Raw genomic sequence first — 21,613 nt, forward strand, 5'->3', positions numbered from 1 at the left:
CTTGAATGCAATGTAACATCAAAAATTAGCCTACCTCCATATAACTTTAGGGCTGTAACTTTCCGGTGAGAATAATACCTTCCACTTGTAGAGCCCTTTCATCAGTAGATCTCAAAGCACATAACAAAGAAGGTCTGACAGGCATGGTCCTCTCCTCCTGTCTTCTCCCACAGTTGGTTCTAACACCTCCAGTTTATAAGCACCGGCATGCTGTTTGTGTTATCTCAACCACCACCCTTTTACAGTCCTATGCAGCAATTCTCTTGACAGTGACATACAAACATTTTGCCAGAGAAAAGAAAAGGAAGAGATCTCTCTACACAGAGATCTCCCTTTACTCTTTCCCTCTCTGTCATTCCTTCTTCTTGCACTTCCTTCCCGGGCACCTTTCAACTTTTCCAGTTAATGAGTTAACTAGTTCCTTGGCTGCCCCAGCTCAGCCTGATCTAGTAATTAGTCCCTGGGGCAACTAATTTGACTTACGGTGACCATGGTGTCGTTTCACAGTTCTCAGTTGCAGGAAGCCAGTATCATTCTCCTCATTTTACAGATGGGGAAACTGAGACACAGAGCAGGGAAGTGATTTGCTCAGGGTCAGCCAGCAGGCCAGTGACAGAGCTGGAAATAGAACCAAGATCTCTTGAGTCCCAGTCCTGTGCTATGTATGCTCAGCCATACTGACTCCCCTGTTTTCAATTGCACTGCCATGTGTCTCCTTTCTTTAAGGAGATAAAAGTTCCTGACCATAAAAAGCAATATTTAAATAAGATCACATTTCAGTGAGTGAAAATTATCTCTTTTTCAATAAATACATGAATAATTCACCAAGGTGTTAAGGATAAGAAAATGAGCTAGTCAGGGAAATAATGTTCTTATCCAATTAGACACCATTACAGGCCCATAAATATTGAACTGGTTTTATAAACTAGCCAAGTGCATTTGCTTTCTAAGTGTTGTAAGATTCATATGCAAGTTACAGCTAAACTATTCTGACATGGCTGTGGAAATGCTGTTAACAAGCTCCTGTCCCTTGTGCCTGAAATGTATTCTTGGAATTTATGAGGCTAAAAGACCATGTTGTTAAACAATTCAAGTAAAGGTGGCAAATCTGGGAAATAGGCTTTGTTTGGAAACTAACGAAGGATGTATTTTACCCTCTATTTTAGGAAATGATGTATTTCACTTCTTGTGTATCTTATTTTTATGTTTTCAGGACTCCTCAATTGGAACAGCTACAGCGGCTGGACCCAGAACAAGTGCAATAATTGGAGATCAGGGAACACCGCCAAAGGTCCAGCTCCCCCTGAATATGTAAGCAGCCAGTTAATCTTAATCACACTCAGGCATTTTGCAAATCACTTGTGGTTTTGATTTTTTTTTTTTAATCTGAAAGAATAGTTCTCATAGTAGTAGCTCTTTGAATACAGTTATCTCAATCTCAAACCTTCTGCTGAAATTGAAAAATGAACAGTGAAAGACCAGGTCATCTTTCTTTACATAGCCCTTTTTTTAGCTTCCAGAATATTTATTACATCTGTATGAATCATTGCAAAGCAAATGGAGTGCCTATCTGCTGAAGAAAATCTGCTCCCTTAAATTAAAGGCTTTACGAAGGTGTACTTCCGTACATTTGGAACAACCGAGACAATTACCATTCAGATGAACTGTGTCTAACCATAAAAACAGTCCAATTACATTTTTCGGTACAATCAACAAAGACAAATGAACATTTTAAATGCATCATCAAATGAACATTTTAAATGCAAGAGTATCATGAGTGTATAAATACTATATGGAATAACAGAAGGTTGCCTAGATGGGGTATAAGAGCGGTAGAATCCACTATAATAATTCTCTTCTAGGCCAGTGAATAAATTGGGTACCTATGTAGTTAAACTACTGAACCCCTTCTTCTAACTGTAAAAACCCAACTGAATGAACCTAAACGTGTGTGTGTGTGTGTGTGTGTGTGTGTGTGTAATACCCTAAAACAGTAGCTGAAATTCACACATACACAAACATGTAAGACGAGATGAGAGATCTGCTTTAAACAGAATAGGACATTCAGATTAAAGCATGAGAACAAGCCCTTAGGAAACCCATTGTGCCACAATTAGGTACTGAAGCTTAGAAGATACAAAACATCCGCCATTGTTCTGAGGTTCTGATGAGAGAGTCATATTGTTACTCTGCAATCACTCTGTGGCACCTGGATGAGATTAATGTGATGATATATATTGGGGGCAAATCCTCCCCTACCTTTTCAGATGCTTAGGGTCCTGGTGCAGTTCTGCTCTGCAAGGGAAGACTCCCTTACATGTTGATAAAATCAGTGCTCAAGTCCTTAAAAAAAAAAAAAAAAAAAAAAAGTTCCAGAACACACAATTTCAACAAGAAGAATGCAGTAGGACAGGTCGAGTCTCTGGCCAGAGCTCCACGGAGATGCCGGGTCATACAATTACCAGAAATAGCAGAACCAGAGTTAGAGGCTGGCTCATGCTCTGAAGCATGAGAATTTATATCCCTTCCAAACTTTTTTTTTTTTTTTTTAAATCCTGACTCTTGTAACTCTGGGCATTCTTGCTGTCCGTATGTATGAATCCTGCAAGCTCTTGGCATCAGTGCGAAGTGCAGGAACAGCTTTCTGGAGTATTCGAGCACGACTCAAGTGCTGGAGAAAAGGGGTAAGCCGGTCTAAGACAGTCTAATTTCGACTGAGTTATACGACCACCTTACATATGACCTCTGAATTTGGCCCTCAATGTAAGTATGACCTTAAAAAAAGTGCTTCTTAGTCTTTCCGCTGTACCCTAACAGAACACTGCGGCGATGGATGACCACTGAAGCATGGAGCACTGTTTCATGTCAGACAGATGCATTTCAGCGCTCTTCAGTTCGGAGGCAGCCTCGTGTTTTCTGTCAGGCGAGCAACAACAGACCTCCTCACAGCTACCTGATTATACAAACTGAACAAAGAATATGCCGAGTGGTGTCTCCTGTCTGTTGACTAATGAAATATAATTATTTGATTAGGTCTTTGTATCACATGCACCTGGTAAATGGAGCCAAGTACATCAGCCTAAGCTTGCTCAGAGGAGCTGTTACCAAATATTTTGTATTCTTCTCATCACTGTTGTTGATTTACTGGCTGCAAAATAAAAATAAAAAAAATCTACTGGCAGCACGAAGGAGTGGAATAAGGAAAACTAATAGGATTTATTCTTCTGATATATTTCCTAAAGAGCAGAAGTAAAAAGCCAGACCTCATTTTTATTGGTTGCAGGTCTACAATCACCAGGATTATAGTTTTCATTATTTCTTTGTTTCTCTGCTGCAAGGTTTGCGCTGAGCCCCTTCTCACGTTCCTCAACCTAAGCGGGCATTCTGCTACATTTTGTAGGGCAAATGCAGTTTTTATTGTGTTTAACCATTTGTTCTAGTCCTTCTGTACTGCCTTCAGAAAAAACACTCAAGGAATGAGCAACCATAAACAGCAATAGTTGGAAATCTCCTTTTGTATAGGTGTCAAGAGTATAATGTCAAAAAACTTGATATATATAAGATAGAAGTTGCTGTGGGGGTGGTGGTTCTTGTTGTTTTTTCATTACCAGGCTTCCTAGCTATCCCCCAAAGTGCAAGCAATCGTTCTGAATTTTCAACAAGCATCTCCCCAAACATTGGGACTCATTTTAGCAGCTATAAGTTTTAGTATTTCATAGCATGAGTCACTTCCCTGAAGTGATGAAGCAACAACAAAAGCGAGATGAAAGGAAAGATCCTCAACAAGGGAATTAACAAAAGTATAATTAAATATATAAAAAGTTATGCATATTGAGATCAAGATTACTTTGTGCATCTTAAGAGAAAGATTATGTTTATAAGCATACTGCGTACATAGGGCCAAATCTGAGTCCTTACTTTGGAGAAACTCCCACTGATTTTAATGGGAGTTTTTGACTGAGTAAGGATGGCAGGGTTTGGCCCTCAGACAGTTGTTAAAGGATTATCATCTTATCCACGCACACACAAATGTGGGAATTCTCATATTGGATCAGACCAGTAGTCCATCTAGTTCAGTATCTTGTTTCTGCCCGTGGGTAATACAAGATGCAGAAAACCTGCAGCAGGCATTTGTGAAATAATTTACTCACAAGAAAAGTTTCTGTCTGACCCCCATAGTTAGAAGTTGGATCATACTCTGAAACATACAAATTGATATCCTCTCCAGACATTTGGCTTTTTAAAAAAAATACTATTTTAACTCTGGACATTCTTGCCACACATATGTTTATGTCATCCTTTTATGAATTCAGCTAAGCTCTTGGCTTCAGTGCTATTTTGTGGCAGTGAGTTCCATTGGCTAATTGGGCATTGTGTGAGAAAGTACTTGTGTCAGTTTTAAAGTTGCTGTCTTTTAATGTAATAAACTATCCCCTTTGTTCTCATAGCATAAGCTAGGATGAATAGCCGTATTTGATCGACCAGCCCTGTGCCATTCATTATTGTGTATACCTTAATTATATCCCCTCTTAGTCGTTGTTTCTGAACAGTATGTGTCTCACAGGGCTCTTCTGCACTGTTAGACTGAAATAAGAACCTGAACATCACTTGTGGCATCATCTATTTGCTCAGCATGTGTGTAACTTCTCCCTGCAGCTACTTAGCTCTGTATGCATACAAGCCTCAGAAGAATGACGAGCTGGAGCTGCGTAAAGGCGAAATGTATCGGGTCATTGAGAAGTGTCAGGATGGCTGGTTCAAGGGGACGTCTCTGAGAACCGGGATGTCTGGAGTCTTTCCAGGCAACTATGTGACTCCTGTTTCCAGGTGAGGACAGAGGTTATTAGGTAGCTCTGCATAAGAGCAAGGATGCACAGAGGGGAGGGCAGGGGCTCCTAATTCTAAAGAAAATTGAAAAAGCTTTTCTAATGGCAATTTTCCACCATTAGCATCCTTGATATCTTGATTGGTTGATTTTGGTTTTAGAATCACTCACACTTTCAAGCAACATTATTAATTGTTTAAAAGTAATACCTTTACAGTTTATCTATATTGCTTAGCCCATTATTTTAAAGAATCTGTGAGGTATGGAGTCTATATCCAAAAATGGAATTAAAAGAGTTTACAGTAGAGATGAGCAAAATAAGGAGAGATTGTGGTTTGTTTTTCAGCACCTCATCATTTGTATTTTGGTTTTGTAAAACCAAAACCATGGGGTCATTTAAATTGAGGTTCAATTTTATCATAAACTCCCAAAATTCAGAGGTGGAAGGTGAGTTTGATAAATTATTCCTGTTTCAGCCATCTGTGTTTCAGAAATGGAGTGAGAGGAAAAATACAGTTTTTGATTTTGCAGAATCTCATTGGTCAGAGTTTTGTTTGGCAAAACCAAAACAAAGGCTGTTTCTCACAGCATATTATAGAAAACCCTGAAAGTTAAGGGGAAGGGTCTAGATAACTAGTTTCAGATTTGATCCATCCCTGGTTTACATGCAGTGTACAGTATGTAGTAAAGACAAAACTAAGGACAAGCATAAATTGTAAAGAAAAACATAATAAACGAAGGGAGTCAAACCAGAACCAAACCAGAGAACCAGTTCAAACTGGTATTTTGATCTGAACCAGAACCAAACCCAAACTAGAATTTTATCCTATTTACTGAACCTGAATTAGAACTGAACTGGAAAATAAAATTGGACTACTGGTAAAGGATTCAGCACTTTTAAGCTCAATATTTTAAAAAACAACTGTGATCATATTTTCATTATAAAACAAGACAACCAAATAATAAATAGGCATGTGATTGGTACTAGAAAGGCCTGCCCCAATATAATGAGAAGAGAGTGAAATAGGGTGACCAGATGTCCCAATTTTATAGGGACAGTTCTGATATGCAGGGCTTTTTCTTATATATGTGCCTATTACCCCCACCCTGTCCCGATTTTTCACACTTGCTCTCTGGTCACCCTAGAGTTAGATGAGACTAGAAGGAGGCCAGCCCACAAGAATAGAGAGGAAGTTTAGGAGCATCCTGCATACCACATGAGGTAGCAGGGGGCCCAAGAGACAGATGAACAATTTCTGAGACTGGGGAGAGAAGAGGTGTAATGGTCCCTGGTCCCAGAGGTTAACAATAACTCTTCAAGCCCAAGGAAGAAGGTGGTGGCTCCCCAGCCCTTCTCACCCTTAGGCAGGCCTCCTTCAATCCATCAGAACATCTGGGGCATCTCCTCCCTCCAGTAGCCTCATTTGAGGCAGGGCCCATCACCAAACTCAAATTTATCCTTTCACCGCAGAAGTCCAGTATTACAGAGCAAATATTAGAAGATGTTATTTTAGTTCACTGGAACAAATAGTTCATATAGAAAAACGGTGTTTATTTGACAACACAACAACACTAGGAAAACTCATGTGAAGTTAAATAGTAAAAAATCAAAATAGATTCAATTTTAAGTTTCAACTTTCTTTTTTGCACTAAAACTTTTACTACCACTAAAACTGAAATTTGATTCAAATTGGTTCAAACTGGTAACTGAACCATTGTTGGGGGAGGTGTTTTTTGGATGGTTTGAATTGAACCAGTACTGAACCCAACACAGTGACTGCAACTGAATCCAAACCTGAACCGAACCAAAATAAATACCGGTTCGACTCTCTGAATAATTGAAACCTTGTTTTAAACTTACCCTCCCTGTAGTCTAGCTGACATTCTAAGGCTGCAGTTCAATCCCAAAAGAATTAACGTTGTAGCTTCGTAATGTCTGAATTATTCATTAATCTAAATTTCTGTACCTGATTTTTATACAGCAGCTTAGCTGCCTGCACGACTTGACTCTTTAGCTCTTAACAAGTAAAAGGTTCATGCTGTGGTATTGGTGATCTGGATCAGCAAGACTTTGCTAAATGCAGCATATCATAGCTAGAACAAGACACTGTAAAGTGCTAAAGGGCAAAAATGCTTTCTGCACCACAGGAGTACGATTAATTTTATGATCCATTAGAAATGAACGTGTAATTAAAACAGTCTGTTCATATATGCAGCACCTTAAGTGAAAACAGCAAGATAAATACGATAAAAAACAAACTCTCCCGTTTGTCACAGCCTTTGATTTACCTATTTCCCTTTCCTTCAACCAGCAAAAAAAAGGAGCATGCTTATAGAAAGTTGCCCTTTCTTCTACATCCCCCACAAAACCCAAAGCCAAATAACGCAAATTCAAATAGCAATAAATAAAAGAGCCCATGAATTTAAAAACACTGGGAAAGATTCACCAGAACACAGAGTCTGAGTTTCCAGCAAAACAAAGTATACATCTGCAGTAAAACATGGTGGTACAAGCCTCCCATAACTGGGGAGGGGACAAGGACAGAGTACCCAGGAAATGTACTTAAGCGTCTCTCAGGCTCCCACTGCTGGTGGGTTCCTATGGGATTCCCCTGCATGTAAAAATCTGCAGGGTGCATCTCTGCTTGGATGTGGCTGCCCCTGTGAGCACAGGGGAGTGCATGTTGCTGTATTGGTGAATCAAGCCTATGGCAAGTGTTTGAGCCAGTTGTTGCTGAATCTCATTTCCTACTTGTCCATTTTTCACGGTTTCATTGAGGGTGATACCAAAGGGGGCAAGGACCCTAGGCAGTGTGTCACCCCTTCCCTGTCTGAAAGGAAGGGGGAAAGGTTCAAGATTTTCCAGTATTAAAAAAAAAAAAGAAATCAGACCTCCATTAAGATGGATTCAGATCATAAATAGGCAAATTTTATACACAGTGAAAAAATGCAGGAATCTATGTTTCTATTATTTTTCTTCCTCCTCTTCCTAGCTTCCAATTTTCTGATTGTAGCTTGTTGCATCCTCTTGTTAGTGTTTGTTTCCATGCTTTCCCTCAGACTTACTATCATTCTTTTTTAATGGTTTTTCTCCCTTCACCGTCTTTCTTTAGAACGTAACTCTATCCACTGTACTTTGTCTGTTCAGCGTCCCCCCCTTCCCGTCTCTCTGCCCCATTACACTTAAACTGTTTCTCGCTCTAAAGTCCTCTCAACCATCCAGCATCCTATGTCCTTCTTAGCTCTCTTCCATTATCTCCTCTCCCCTGTTCTTCTTGCCTCCAAACTCTCCCGTCCATTTCCTCTAACCCTGTTAATTCTCTCCCCGCTCCTGCCTCGTGGCAACACATTCTGCCCTTTCCCCTCTTTTCTCTCCTCCTTTTGTGGATCTCGGTACAGGGAGGTGGACAAGGGAGAGCAGAATAGCACCAAACCTCTTTGCTCTGTTTCACAGCACCTCCTGCTGGAAAGGAGGAAGCATGCACTTGGATAGCTGAGAAGAACACAACCTAAATGTCTATGTAAGATCAAAGAGCATAGCAACAGTGGTCTCTGCAGCATATTCACCCCTTCTGACTGCAGAGTTACTAGGTCAGTGGAGGGAAAGAATGAGAGTTGGGGCAGGTCTAGGCTTAAAAAGCTGCAGCGACTGCAACACTTTGGTGAAGACGCTACTATGCCAACGGGAGAGCTGCTTCTTCTGTCCGTGTAGTTAATTCACCTCCACATGAGAGTTAGGTCGGTGTAACTACCTGAGTGATGCAGTTATATTGATGTAAGTTTGTGGTGTGGCGCTGGCCGTGGTCAGCACAACAGTGCTCTGCTGAGCTGGCTGCATAAAGAAACAATATGGCCCTGCATTCTCTTCTGTCTGCTTGCCTAGGCAACACGGATAATCAAGGGATCTCCAGGGCCAAGCAGGTAAGAGAAGGAAAATGTGTACAATGCGGGAGAGCTGTTAGGGCTAGGTTTTGTGCGGGCTTGGTTTGTTTTTAAACAGATTTCCCTTCCAGTGAGGTCAGTTGAGTTGAGTTCACTCAGCCTCTGGGCTCACTTATCATGCTTCTGAATTGGGTGAATGGTTCATATGACAATCCAAAGCCGACCAAACCAACTGTTTTTGAGGCTCCCAGTCCAAACCTGAACATCACCATTCTGATTCTGCCAGCATAGTGTGAGGATTTGGTGCTGCCCATCTTTTTTTCTCACATAAATCTGTATGGAGCTCAGGCCCTAAGTAAATATTAAATTAAAGTAGGAATTCTGGATTTCAAACAAGTTAATAGAAATAAAATAGATTTTCTTTCTGTTTTTATAACACTTGTGTCTTGTGCTGTACATTCAAACTTGAGAGATTCCCCCATGGGGGGGAGGAAGGGGAGTTGCAAAATTCCACCAAAATATATATTTTTCTAGAAAATATAAAGAAAAAATAATATTTAACTTTCAACTTCATTTTATTTTAATACCTTAATTTGTATCATCTCCTGCTTCAGGGACTCCCAGCAGTTTATGACAATCACTGCAGTAGGTGAGTAACTATGTCTTAACAGAGTTTTCACATTATGCTTCCTTTCTCTTTAGAGTGCCGATAGGAGGTGGCCAGCCCAGGAACAGCTTAGCAGGTGGGGCTCAGACAATAAAAGGATCCCCAGGAGCTGTTCACTCAGGAGGTGCAAGTCTTACAAATACAGCCACTTCTGTCAGACCAGTTGTTCCAATCACTGTACCTCAGACTCATCCCCAACAACAAACAGCGTCTCCTCCAATGAATAACTGCTTGAGGTATTCAGCCCAGCAAATGGTCAGCCAGACTCGCAGTGCCATGCAGATGGGTATGTATAGTCTCCCTAATGCTGTTTGCCTTACCTTCTCAGACTTCGACATTGTATCCTTCGTGAACAAGTCACTGGAATCCTGTTGCATCAATAGGTTCTTCTTCAAGTGATGGTCCCTGTATGTATTTCAAACGTGGCTGTGCATGCACGCCATGCACCGGAGCCTAAAGTTTTTCAGCAGCAGTGTCCATTGACTCACACGGCGGCCTTACATTGTCACATGCTCCATGCGAGGTTATAAGAGGCCGGGCAGAGTGATGCGCCCTCAGTTACCAAATGGTTGGAGATGGAATCCTCTCTTCGCACTCATAACCCCTATGAGAACGACAGTCTGTTGTAGATAGATAGTTCTGTTCTCTTTTTTCTTCTTACTTCTGTAAATACGTTAGTTAGTCTCTATAGTAGCCCTGTATGGGGCCTCCCCCGACCCCTTCAGAGGATTATGCCTCACGTTCCTGGGTTCAAGAACTGCGCCTTGTGCCTCGCTCATTCTCCATAAGCGATGACCACACGTGTAGTCTCTACTACCTGGGTGAGACACACCTTGTTGCCCACTGTGATATCTGCAAGTCCAGTGGTGAGCACTCCACCCTGAGCTTCATGCCCAGATCCATCAGCACCACCGAGACGTGAGAAGGCACACAAGGAAAGTCACAAGTGCTCTCATGAACACCACAGGTCTCCATCCCAGACTGCTCTGACGCACCATGTTTCCTTCCCAAGCCAGCTGAGATGTTGCGTGACGACCCCACAGGGCTAGGGTGACCATACGTCCCATTCTTCCTTTTTTAAACCCTGTCCCAACTTTTTTGGCAAACTGGACAACTATCAGTTGGTAAGAGCAAATGGGACAAATGCCCAGTTTTGCCAAAAAAGTGGGGCACACCCCCCTACTGGGGCATGAAGCAACGTTTGGGGGGGTGAGCGCCAATGCCAGCCCTGCAGAGTGGGGCTTGGGCAGATAGTGATGTCAGACAGCTCGGGGAGGGGTTGGCTTGGGCAAGTGGCTCAGGTCATCTCTGTGGGGGGCTGGGAGGGCTCAGGCAACTGACTCAGGCCAGCTCCATGCAAGGGTGGGGGGAGGTTTGGACCAACTCCATGTGGAGCGGCAGGAGGCTCAGGTGAGCCCCATGGGAGGTGGGGACTTGGGTGAGCCTTGTGCAATGTCCCATTTTCCCTTTAGGAAATATTGTCACCCTACGCAGGGCCAACCCGTAAGACAGGGCAAGGTGAAGTGGAAGTGAGACCCACCAGCTCCCACGATGACCGAGGGTCCCAAGAGCCTGCCAGTGCGTGGTTCTCAGCCATGGCAGGATTCTTCAGGCTCCACTATGCATACCCCTTCTCAGAGCAGCAGACGCTAGGATGTACCCTGGACACCAGGCTGGATGGATTTGCTGGTCCCCACATCCCACTTGGAACTGCTGTATCCACCCTCGCCACTTCCCTCGGCCCCGTGGCCACCTACCGTGGTAGATGAGCCACTTCTCCTCAGCCGTGACCCTCCTCAACTTGTCTTGGTACCACCCACACCAACAGCTCTGCCACTTCTTTGGACTTGGAGGGTGTGAGCGTGGTCGCTGAGAGGGCCACACTGAGATGGCTCAATCAGAGCAAACTGCAAAGAATGGGCAGATGATCCCCCAAAATGATGGTGATTTCTAATAATTAGATTCACCAGTCCAGCAACCAAACAGCTTCTATAACACCTTACTGGTTACCCAGAAGCCAAAAAATACAGATCTCTCAAAGCGATCCAGTCCTGGGCTCCCACAGACAACGAAGTCAAACATGTTGAGGATTACTGAAAATCTTGTTCATCATATTTAAAGTTCTACCAGTCCAAGAGATCGGATACATTACCCACCAGGTCAATGGATATTTCAGATTTTACCCAAATACACGCTTACAGCCAATTCTTATTAACTAAATAAATATCTATTAAAAAAGAAAATGGAGAAAGTATTGGTTAAAAGATCATTATACATACCCACATGAATACAGTTCTTAGATCAGTTTCATAGTAGAGATGGTGAGTTGCAAAAAGTTCTTTCAGAATCAATTCCATAGGTTATAAATTATCCAATAAGCAGTCCATGTGCAGAGTCTGTATAATTTCTTCCATGAGAAATAGCAGGGTAATCCAGACTGGACCTGGAGACCTCTGTCTTGCAATTCAAAACTTCCCTGGGTAAAGTTCAAGCAGCCTTGAAATATATGATCAGGGCCCTAGAGTTCTTTTTATAGATCTCTGGCAGGTTACCAATAGTCTCTGGACAGCAGGTATTCCTTGAGTGATTAATAGGTGATCACTTGAAGTAAAACCTCCTATTTCCTATGAACACACTGGTAATTAGCTGCATTGATTGATATAAGGTAATTGCCCATCTCCAGTCATTTACAGGCAGTTTACTACACACTTCAAAGAGACATAAAGACAACAATATTACAACATCCAAGTTTCATCTAAGTGTTAATATCGTCTTTTGATCTCTGAATCAACTATAATGACAGGAACTGTTTGGGTACATTGTTAACCTCTAACAGGGATGTGTAAAACAGTGATTGTATTTGTCTCTCTTCTTTCAATTTTTTAACAATACAAGTCTACATTTCAAAGTCCTAGTCCATCTAACATGGTGTTTTAGGTATCTATAAGGAATGCCCCTAATTGCCATTTATGTATTCCTCTAATATGTTTTTAGAGGTTGAATTTGAGTCATGCAGCCTGCTAGTGCTTAACCCTTTTTGGCTCAGTGTCACAGAAGGCTTCTTGGTGGAAGAGCCATCTTTTATCCCCAGTCTCCTGGCATAGTGCCGATTCCTGGACGCCCCCACCATTTCTGGCCCTTTACTCTCTGGATCCGCCGGGGTGGTACTCGTATCTGTGGAGCCCACAGTACCATCAGGACTCAGCCTTGTGGCACCACTAGCCCACGTGGGACCCTTATCGCCGCCCGTAACCACTGTTGGTAGCCTCATACCAGCCCACCCCAACCCCTTTGCCGGCACCAATCGCCTTGGATCCGGAGGAGGACCTGGAACTCGACTCAGCACCACCGGCCCTGACAGTAGCCTTCTCCTCTACAGACTAGGCCCTGATCCCACCGACCCTCTAACCTCCTGACAATCACCTGACAATCAGTACCAGGAGTTGCAACAGAGGGTGGCCATCGACTTGGGCATTCCCCTGGAGAAGGTCCAGGACCAACCAGAGCAGCTGTTGGACATTCTCCAGCCCCAACTCCCAACACTTACAGCTCTGCCTATTCACAACGCCATTCTGCAACCCCCACAAGCAGTATTGCACAGGCTGGCATCATGCTGTCCATGCCCAACAGGGCATAACAAAAGTACCTCGCCACCAGCAGAAGACCCAGTTTTGATACGGCGGTCAAGAACTGCAAACCCACCATGTCACTGCCTGTGGCTCTCTATGCCACCTTCAGGGCCTGTCTTGCCCTATTTGCCCACCATTGGGGCAAGATCACCACAGATCGATGGATATTGGAGATCATACGACATGGCTACTCAATAGAATTCTTCACTTTCCCACCTCACCAGCCCCCCCACCCCAGATCTCTCTAGGGAGCCCCACCTACAACACCCTCCTTCAACACAAGGCAGACACCCTCCTCAGGAAGGGTGCTATCGAACCCATGCCTGCCCCCTTCATTGGCAGGGGCTTCTACTCCTCTTACTTTCTCATCCCGAAGAAGGACAGGGGCCTCTGCCCTATACTCGATCTATGTTTACTCAATATTTTCATCAGAAAGGCCAAGTTCCGTATGGTGACGCTCGCGTCCATCATTCGCTCCCACAGGGGACATGATTCACAGCCCTTGACATGAAAGATGCATATTTCCATATCAGTGTCCACCTGGCCCATCGCAAGTTCCTCCACTTGCGTGTGGGTGATAACCACTATCAATTTCAGGTCCTTCCATTCTGCATCACGATGGCCCCCAGGATCTTCACCAAGGTCTTTGCTATCATAGCGGCCCATCTCTGCTGTGGGAGGGGGGACACTTTGTATTCCCCTATCTGGATGACTGGCTGCTGATGGCTCTGTCCTTTGCCGAGGCGGCAACAGCAGCCACAGCCCTCCGCTCGCTTCTCACCTCGCTGGGCATCTGTGTCAAGGAGGAGAAATCCGTGTTCCTACCAACGCAGGCGATCCTTTCAGTGATGTGTGCCTGGACTCGGTCGCAGCGCGTGCCTTCCTTTCGGTAGACCGCTTTGCCACTCGCCCAGCAAGACTCTGAAGACCCTGCGCCGCAACCTGTGCACGATGGTGCGCTATTGTCTCTGCCTCCTCAGCCACATGGGGCCTGCACTTATGTGACGCCGCATGCACGCCTCCATATGCACTGCTTATAGCTGTTGCTCCTCTTGGTCTGCAGGCCCCATATCGACCACCTGGGCTCGTCCTTGACCATTCCCAGCTGCGTCTGCTTATCACTTTTGTGGAGGATCAATCCTACCAAGATGCTCCGAGGCACCATGTTTGCCATCCCTGTCTCCATAGCCACCCTCACCACAGATGCCTCCCTAGGGGGATAGGGCGCACGTTTGGCAGGCTGTGCTGCGCACGGGAGGTGGACTGCCAGGGAAGCACGCATGCTCATCAACACATTGGAGCTGCGGGCGGTCTGCAGGGCCTGAAACATGTTCCTGCCTCTGCTCCTCAACCAGCATGTCCAGATCCTCTCAGACAACACCACTGCCGTGGTGTACATAAACAGACAGAGTGGCACCAGACCCTGGTCACTCTGCACGGAGGCCATCCGCCTCTGGAGCTGGTGTCTCTGCCACAACATTGTACCCTATGCAGTGTAACTCCCAGGGGCTCAGAACTCCCTGGCAGATGCATTCAGCAGGACCTGGTACCTCAACCATGAGTGGGAACTCCACAACCCCATGCTACAATCCATCTGTTGGGCAGTGGGGCACCCCGCTCTGGAACGTCTTTGCAAACCACAAGTTCCCCCTCTACTGCTCCGGGGGGCCAGAGGCATTGTCCTCCTTCTTGCATGACAGCTATTGATATGCTTTTCCCTCTCCTCCCCCAGGTCCTTCACAAGATCCACCAAGATCGGGCCAAGGTCATTCTGATAGCCCCGCGCTGGCCCCGTCAGGTCTGGTTTCCTGATCTACTCAAACTGCAGCCCGCCCACAAATCAGGATCCCCACCTGGCCGGACTTTGTCCCCCAGGACAACAGCAGGGTTCACTACCCCAACTTGGGCCCACTCTACCTGATGGCTTGGTTTTTGGATGGGAGCTCCTGCACAGACAATGCCTGCTCATTGCCCATCTGCCATATCCTTACACACAGTCGGCGGAAGTCTACAAAAGCATGCTACGCCGCAAAATGAAAGTGCTTCACCTCCTGGGCGCAACACCGCTGCCTCCCCTCCGCACTGTCTCCATGCCCTTCATCCTAGGCTACCTCCCGGAGCTTAAGATCAGGCCTTGCATTCAGCTTGATCCATGTCCACCTCGTGGCACTTAGAGCCTTCCTCCTTCTCATGGACAGTCAGTCAATGTTTACCCACCCTACCATTACCTGGTTTCTGAGGGGCCTGACAAGCTGCTTCCTGCCAGTCCTTACCCCTACACCCCTGGGACCTCAACCTCGTGCTGTCTGCCCTCACCCAGCCTGACCACATGCTCCCTTGCCCACCTATCCATGATGGTCCTTTTCTTGTTGGCCATCACCTCTGCCCAGCGGGGCAGCGAACCGGCAGCCATGATGGCTGACCCCCAGATACAGTTTTCCATAAAGACAAGGTCTCCCTGCACCTTCACACTAAGTTCCTCCCAAAGGAAGTTTCATCTCAGCCACTCTATCCATCTCCCAGTCTTCCATCCTAAACCGCTCATGGACAGGCTGCACTCCCTGGATGTCCATAGAGCACTGGCCTTCTACTTGGACAGGACTTGCACCTTTCGTGCCTCCCCATGCTTCTTTGTAGCCATCGCGGAACGGTTGAGAGGGCAGGCCCTCTCCTCACAGCACATATCCAATTGATCACTAAGTGCATTACAGAATGCTATGTGCACTCCAGCGCGATACTGTCTGGCAGAATCACAGTGCATTCTACGCGGGCGCATGCAACCACCTCCACCTCCCTGATGGAGGTGCCCTGGCACTAGATCTGCGATGCAGCAACATGATGCTCTGTCCACACCTTCACAGTGCACTACGCCATCGACCAGTGGGCAGCTGCAGTTACCACAGAAGGCCGTGCCGTCCTGTAGCGGGTCTTACCCATCATGTCCTTGCACCCACCTCCGAGCTGATCACTACTCCATGCTCACCCACGTTTGGAATACATATCGTGACCATCACTCGAAGAAGAACAGGAGGTTATTTACCTGTAACTGGAGGTTCTTCAAGATGTGTGGTCCCTATTTGTATCCAATACCTGCCCAACTTCCCCTCAGCTGCAGACTCTCTATGCAGCAGTTAGAGGGTGTATCACCTCGCATGGCCTCATAACCTCTCATGGAGCACGTGGTGATGTAAGGCAGCTGTACGAGTCAACTGACACTGCTGCTGAAAAACTTCCGGCTCTGGCACATGGTGAGCAAGTTCACCTACGTTTGAAATACAAATAGGGAGCACACATCTCGAAAAGTATCCAGTTGCAGGTAAGTAACCTGCTCTTCCTTTGCAAGACTTTCATTTTAGTCAAAGCTCAGTCCATATGTAATAGGATATGTTTTGTTTGCTTGTAATATTTAGGGACTTCTATTGATCTCTGGAAACTATGCTGTGTTTATCAGATTGTTCTGTTTACACAGCTGAAATAGATTACAGTGGTTACAAATGTTTACATAATTTATTTTAGAGAATAAAGCATCCTGCATGCTAAGAAGATTAATATTTCTAAGGCCAATTGGCTTACTGACAGAAAAAGTACTGCACTTATCACAAAGCAAGTAATACATGACTTAAAATTAAGAAGCATTTCACTGGGCTTCAAGGATGAAAGATATATATTAGGCAAAAGAAGACTCAGCACAGGTGATGAAGGAAAATATCCAAAAAATAGTGTCATCTTTTTGAAATGCTAATAAGAGGTTTGCACAGCAGGAAGCCATTGTTGTTTCTAGTTTTCCTTTTTGATTCAAAGCATGATTTTCTGGAACAGAATTTATGCTGCTTTCCTGAAGTTAAATAGTTGCAATGTTGAGTGAATTAAAAGTAAATTACATGGTAGATTTTTATGGCAAAATTTAAAACCATTTTGTTTTTAATGTTTTATGGTGACTTGAGCCCTTGTGTTTATAAAGACTGAGAGAAAAGCAGTGGGAATGCTGGCAACTGAAGATTATAGATTCAGAATAGACTAGATAAGGTATATTAATTTGCTACAATATAAAGCATAAATTCATAGATTAAGGCCAGAAAGGACCATTATGTTCATCTAATCTGACCTCCTGCATAACACAGGCCAAGTGGAAAAGTCATCAAATACACATGAATCTATATCTTATTGAAAAGTAGCGTGGACTCTATTTCTTTGGCTGTAACACACAGTGGCATATCTTTACATGTATATAAGTCACTCTAGAATATAATTTAATTATCATAATTTTTTTTATCGTTCAGAGAGTAGATTCATAGATTTAAGGCCAGAAAGGATCATTGTGATCATCTAGACCGCCTGTCTAACATAGGGCATAGAACGTCCCCAAAATAATTCTTAAAGTGTATCTTTTAGAAAAGCATCCAAACTTCATTGAAAAATTGCCAGTGATGGAAAATCTACCACAACTCTTTGTAAATTGTTCTAAGGTTAATTACGCTCACTGTTAAAAAAGTACCCCTTATTTCCAGTCTGAGTTAGTCTAAGGCTACGTTTATACTGACGGCAGCAAATTCACCGCCACCATATCGATCTTTCTGGATCGATTGAGCGGTCAGCGAGACCCACTCAATCGATCAGGAAGTCGACTGAGTAAGTCCACCCCCTCAAGTAGCGTAGTGCCGTTCCCGTCGGCTCAGCGCAATGTAAACACCGTGCAGAAGGGAAGCAGAGCAATCGACGTGAGTTACGCAAACTACTCTGCGTAGTTTGCGTAACTCCCCTCGACTGCTGCCGAATCGCACGGTAAGTGTGAACCAGCCCTAACTATAACTTCCAGCCTTTGGATCTTATTGTACCTTTTACTGCTAGATTAAAGAGCCCATTATTGAATACTCATTTCCTATGTAGGAGTTAGACTGTAAACTGTACTTAGACTGTAAACAAGTCACCCCTTGACCTTCTCTTTGTTAAGCTAAATAGATTGAGCTCTTAAATCTATTACTATAAGGCCTGTTTTCTAATCCTCTAGTCATTCTTGTGGCTCTTCTCTGAATCCTCTTCAATTTATTGACATCCTTCTTGAATTATGGACATCCAAAATGGGACACTGTATTCTAGCAATGGTCACACCATTACCAAATACTTCTCCTCGAGATTCCCTGTTTATGCATCCTAGGATTGCATTTGTTCTTTTGGCCACAGCGTCACAGTGGGAGTGCATGTTCAGTTGATCATCCACTGTGACCCCCAAATCTTATTAGAGTCATTGCTCCCAGGATAGAGTCCCGCATCCCCCTGCGTGCTAATATAGCCTATATTCTTTGTTCCTCCATGTACACACTGACATTTAGCTATATTAAAACACATACTTTTTCCTTGAGCCCAGAATACAAAGCAATTCATGTTGCTCTGTCAGTGATCTGGCCTCTTAATTATTTATCATTCTGACAAATTTTGTGTCATCTGCTAACTTTATCAGTGATGGTTTTATGTTTTCTTTCAGGTCATTAATAAAAATGTAGAGCCCAGAACTGATCCCCACAGAATGCCACTAAAAATACACCTTTTCAGTGATCATTACGTGTTTACAATTACATTTTGAGTCCTATCAGTTAGCTAGCTTTTAATCCATTCAATGTGTGCCATGTTAATTTTATGTTTTTCTAGTTTTTTAATCAAAATGTCATATGGTACCAAGTTAGGTGCCTCACTGAGGTCTAAGTATAGTACATCAACACTACAAAGTTGGTTGATAAAAGTAATAATCTCAAAAAAAAATCAAATTATTTTGACAAGATCTATTTTCCATAAACCTATGTTGATTGGCATTAATTATATTACCTTTCTTTAAACCTTTATTAATCAAGTCCTGTATCAGCTGCTCCATTATCTTGTCTGGGATTGATGTCAGACTGACAGGCCTATAACTACCCAGGAGGGTCATCCTGTTTATCATTGGCACAAACATTAGCTTCCTTCAGGTCTTCTGGCTCTTTGGTGGTGTTCCAAGACTTATTGAAAACCAACATTAACAGTCCAGCAAGCTCCTCACCCAGCTCTTTTAAAACTCTTCATTGCAAGTTATCAGGACCTGCTGATTTAGAAATGTTTAACTTTAGTAGCTGCAGTTTTCCTCTTAAGATACTAGAGGAATAGAAAATATTATTATATGATATGACTACATTACCTATTTTTTCCCAAATATAGAACAGAGATATCTATTGAAGTAGATGTCTTCCTTTTGTGCATTACTATTGATAATTCTACCATTAACATCTAGGAACGGCACAACATCATTCTTAGGAATCTTTTTGTTCCTAATAGATTTAAACAACTTTTTATTGTCCTTAGCTCTGTCGGCCATCAATTTCTCCTTGTGTCCCTTTGCTTTCCTTATCAATGTTCTGTAAGTACTTGTGAATAATGAACAATGAGCAAATGAACAGATCAGCAATTTCTCCAGATTTCTTCTCCAGCTCTTGTTTAGTCAGCAGCCCTTCTAGTCAGACCATGCATGGGTTGAAACATATACACAGTTTGGGAAGGTGCAGGATGCAGGAATGGAATGCTTGTTGGAAAGTAGAATTAACATGTCACTATGTTGTATATCTGGTAATAGTAACCAAGTTAGCATCAGTTTGCACACATCTAGCAGTACAATATATCTTTGGCTTTCTGGAACCTTCCAGGTAGCTCCTGTTGGTTCAGATGTCCATGTTGCCATAAAGAAGTGTTCTCCTGAAGCTAAGACAGGATGTGGTTGCAGGATAATTTTACTCCAGGTAGATCCATCAGAGCCTCTCTTTCCCCTCCCTCAGCTAATCCATGTAGCTGCCTTCTGCCTTCAGAAGCTACCTGCCTGCACTCCCTGCAGTCTCCTTGTCCCATGCGGTTTTGAGACCACACCTCAATATCCTTCCAACATTTTGGCATGCAGAGTAGTCAGAGAGCAGAATAATTCATGAAATATACATCTCTTCTGCACTTAGTTTGTTGTGCTTCTTATACATTCCATGTGTATTTGAGGTTTATTCTAAAACCTTAAAAACACAAACAATATATTATACACAATATGTAATTCACAGCATAAAAGGAAAATGAGCAGAATTTCCCAAATTGACTTAAGATATATTCCAGTTCAGTTTCTTTCTCACCAATCCACAATGGCCATAATAGGCCGGTGTCCAGTAGCCCAAATCCTACAGAACTCGTCTGCAACTGGTCCTGCAGAGTGGAGAAACTTATTCCTATTTCCCAAAATAATGAAGGTGCTTCTAAGCTAAAATAAAAAAAGATACAATATTCAAGTCATGTTCTTGTTGACTTACAATATACGTGAATATATGAAATACGAGAACAGAACAAAAATAGTCATCAGTGAACATTACTAATTATGAATTCAGGTTATGGCAAAGCAACAAACTCACATGGAGGTCAGAAAAAACATAGGCATGGAAATGGAGCACTATGTGTTGTACTTTTTAACACTTGAAGCATTCTATAGTCTCCCGATTCTTTGGAGATCTGACATTGATAGTCAGTGTGTGGTAATTATAGTTACACGGATGAGCAGTAATTCCCTGGTTCTTGGTGGTGGTCAGCTGAGGTGAAGTAAAGTTCACCTATCTGGAGAAGGAAAACTAAACCATTTTGCATAGTCCCTTTAGGATCTTCTTTGCAGAAACAAGGCTGATCTCAAAGTGCTTTATGATTGGTACTATTTAACTTGTCTTGAACAGCAAAAAGATTTGCTACTCTCTTTTTTAAACTGCTGATATATTCTGTTAAGCCTTGAAATATTGTACAGGTTTTGCTTTTTTTAAATCACATTTCAAAAATACAAGATTAGTTTTGATCATATAAATTAGCCCCTGCTGATGTAGGTTTAATAGTTGGGACTGAAATTGTCAAGGAATTATCAGTAACTATCAGAATGAAGTAGGAATTTATTTTAAAAAGGAGTATATTTTTGTTTACTTTGAAGAGGAAATCCCTTGGACATTCAAGGATTGTAAAATCAACGGTACACTCAGTGGGCTGTTCACAAGATGTGGTGAAAATTGTGGAGTTTTATTTTAAAACATGGTGTTTTTCATATTAGGAAAAGACTTCCAGTTAGAGCTGCATGAACAACTGATTTTTTGATTCACTGGCAGTTCTGAAAAATTGGAGAAAAAAATCTGTTTGACTCAAATCCCAAATTTTGTGGTGGTGGTGTTGTGCCATCTGCCCTCCCCCATACACACACTCTTCTACCTGAAAGCCCAGTGTTTAGGACACTCACTGAGGTGTGGGAAACCTAAGTTTGGATCCCCACTCTGAAACAGAAAAGTGAATCCCTGCACTCACGTGAGCTAACCACCTATTGTAGGCTGTCTTCAAGCTCTTCCACTTTGTATAAAATACTTCAATTTTCATTGGCGTAGGGACTGGAACTTGGCTGTCCCCATTCCCAGGTAAGTGCCCTAACCATGGGCTATAAAGTCACTCTCACTTTCTCTCTCCTGGGTCTGATGACAACTCAGCTATTTTATACAAAGTGGAATAACTTCAACAGGCTAGACTGAGAGAAACCTACATCAAAATAACCAGTAGCCTGGTGGTTAGGGCACTCACCTAGTTAAAGGCCGT

At 43.2% G+C, this 21,613-nt stretch overlaps 1 protein-coding gene across 1 annotated transcript in view; it reads left to right on the top strand.

Moving 5' to 3' along the window:
* The window catches only part of SH3RF3 (SH3 domain containing ring finger 3), a 121,801-nt gene that overhangs the window by 57,221 nt on the left and 42,967 nt on the right, over positions 1-21,613 (top strand). The window contains exons 5-7 of the mRNA XM_067563548.1: positions 1,214-1,311; positions 4,657-4,827; positions 9,410-9,660. Coding sequence (XP_067419649.1) covers positions 1,214-1,311; positions 4,657-4,827; positions 9,410-9,660 — 520 coding nt within the window. The remainder of the gene's footprint in view (positions 1-1,213; positions 1,312-4,656; positions 4,828-9,409; positions 9,661-21,613) is intronic.

The sequence above is a fragment of the Emydura macquarii genome, unplaced genomic scaffold, assembly GCF_026122565.2.
Source record: "Emydura macquarii macquarii isolate MOO-44397 ecotype Brisbane River unplaced genomic scaffold, CSIRO-AGI_Emac_v2 contig_2531, whole genome shotgun sequence".
Lineage (NCBI taxonomy): Eukaryota > Metazoa > Chordata > Testudines > Chelidae > Emydura > Emydura macquarii.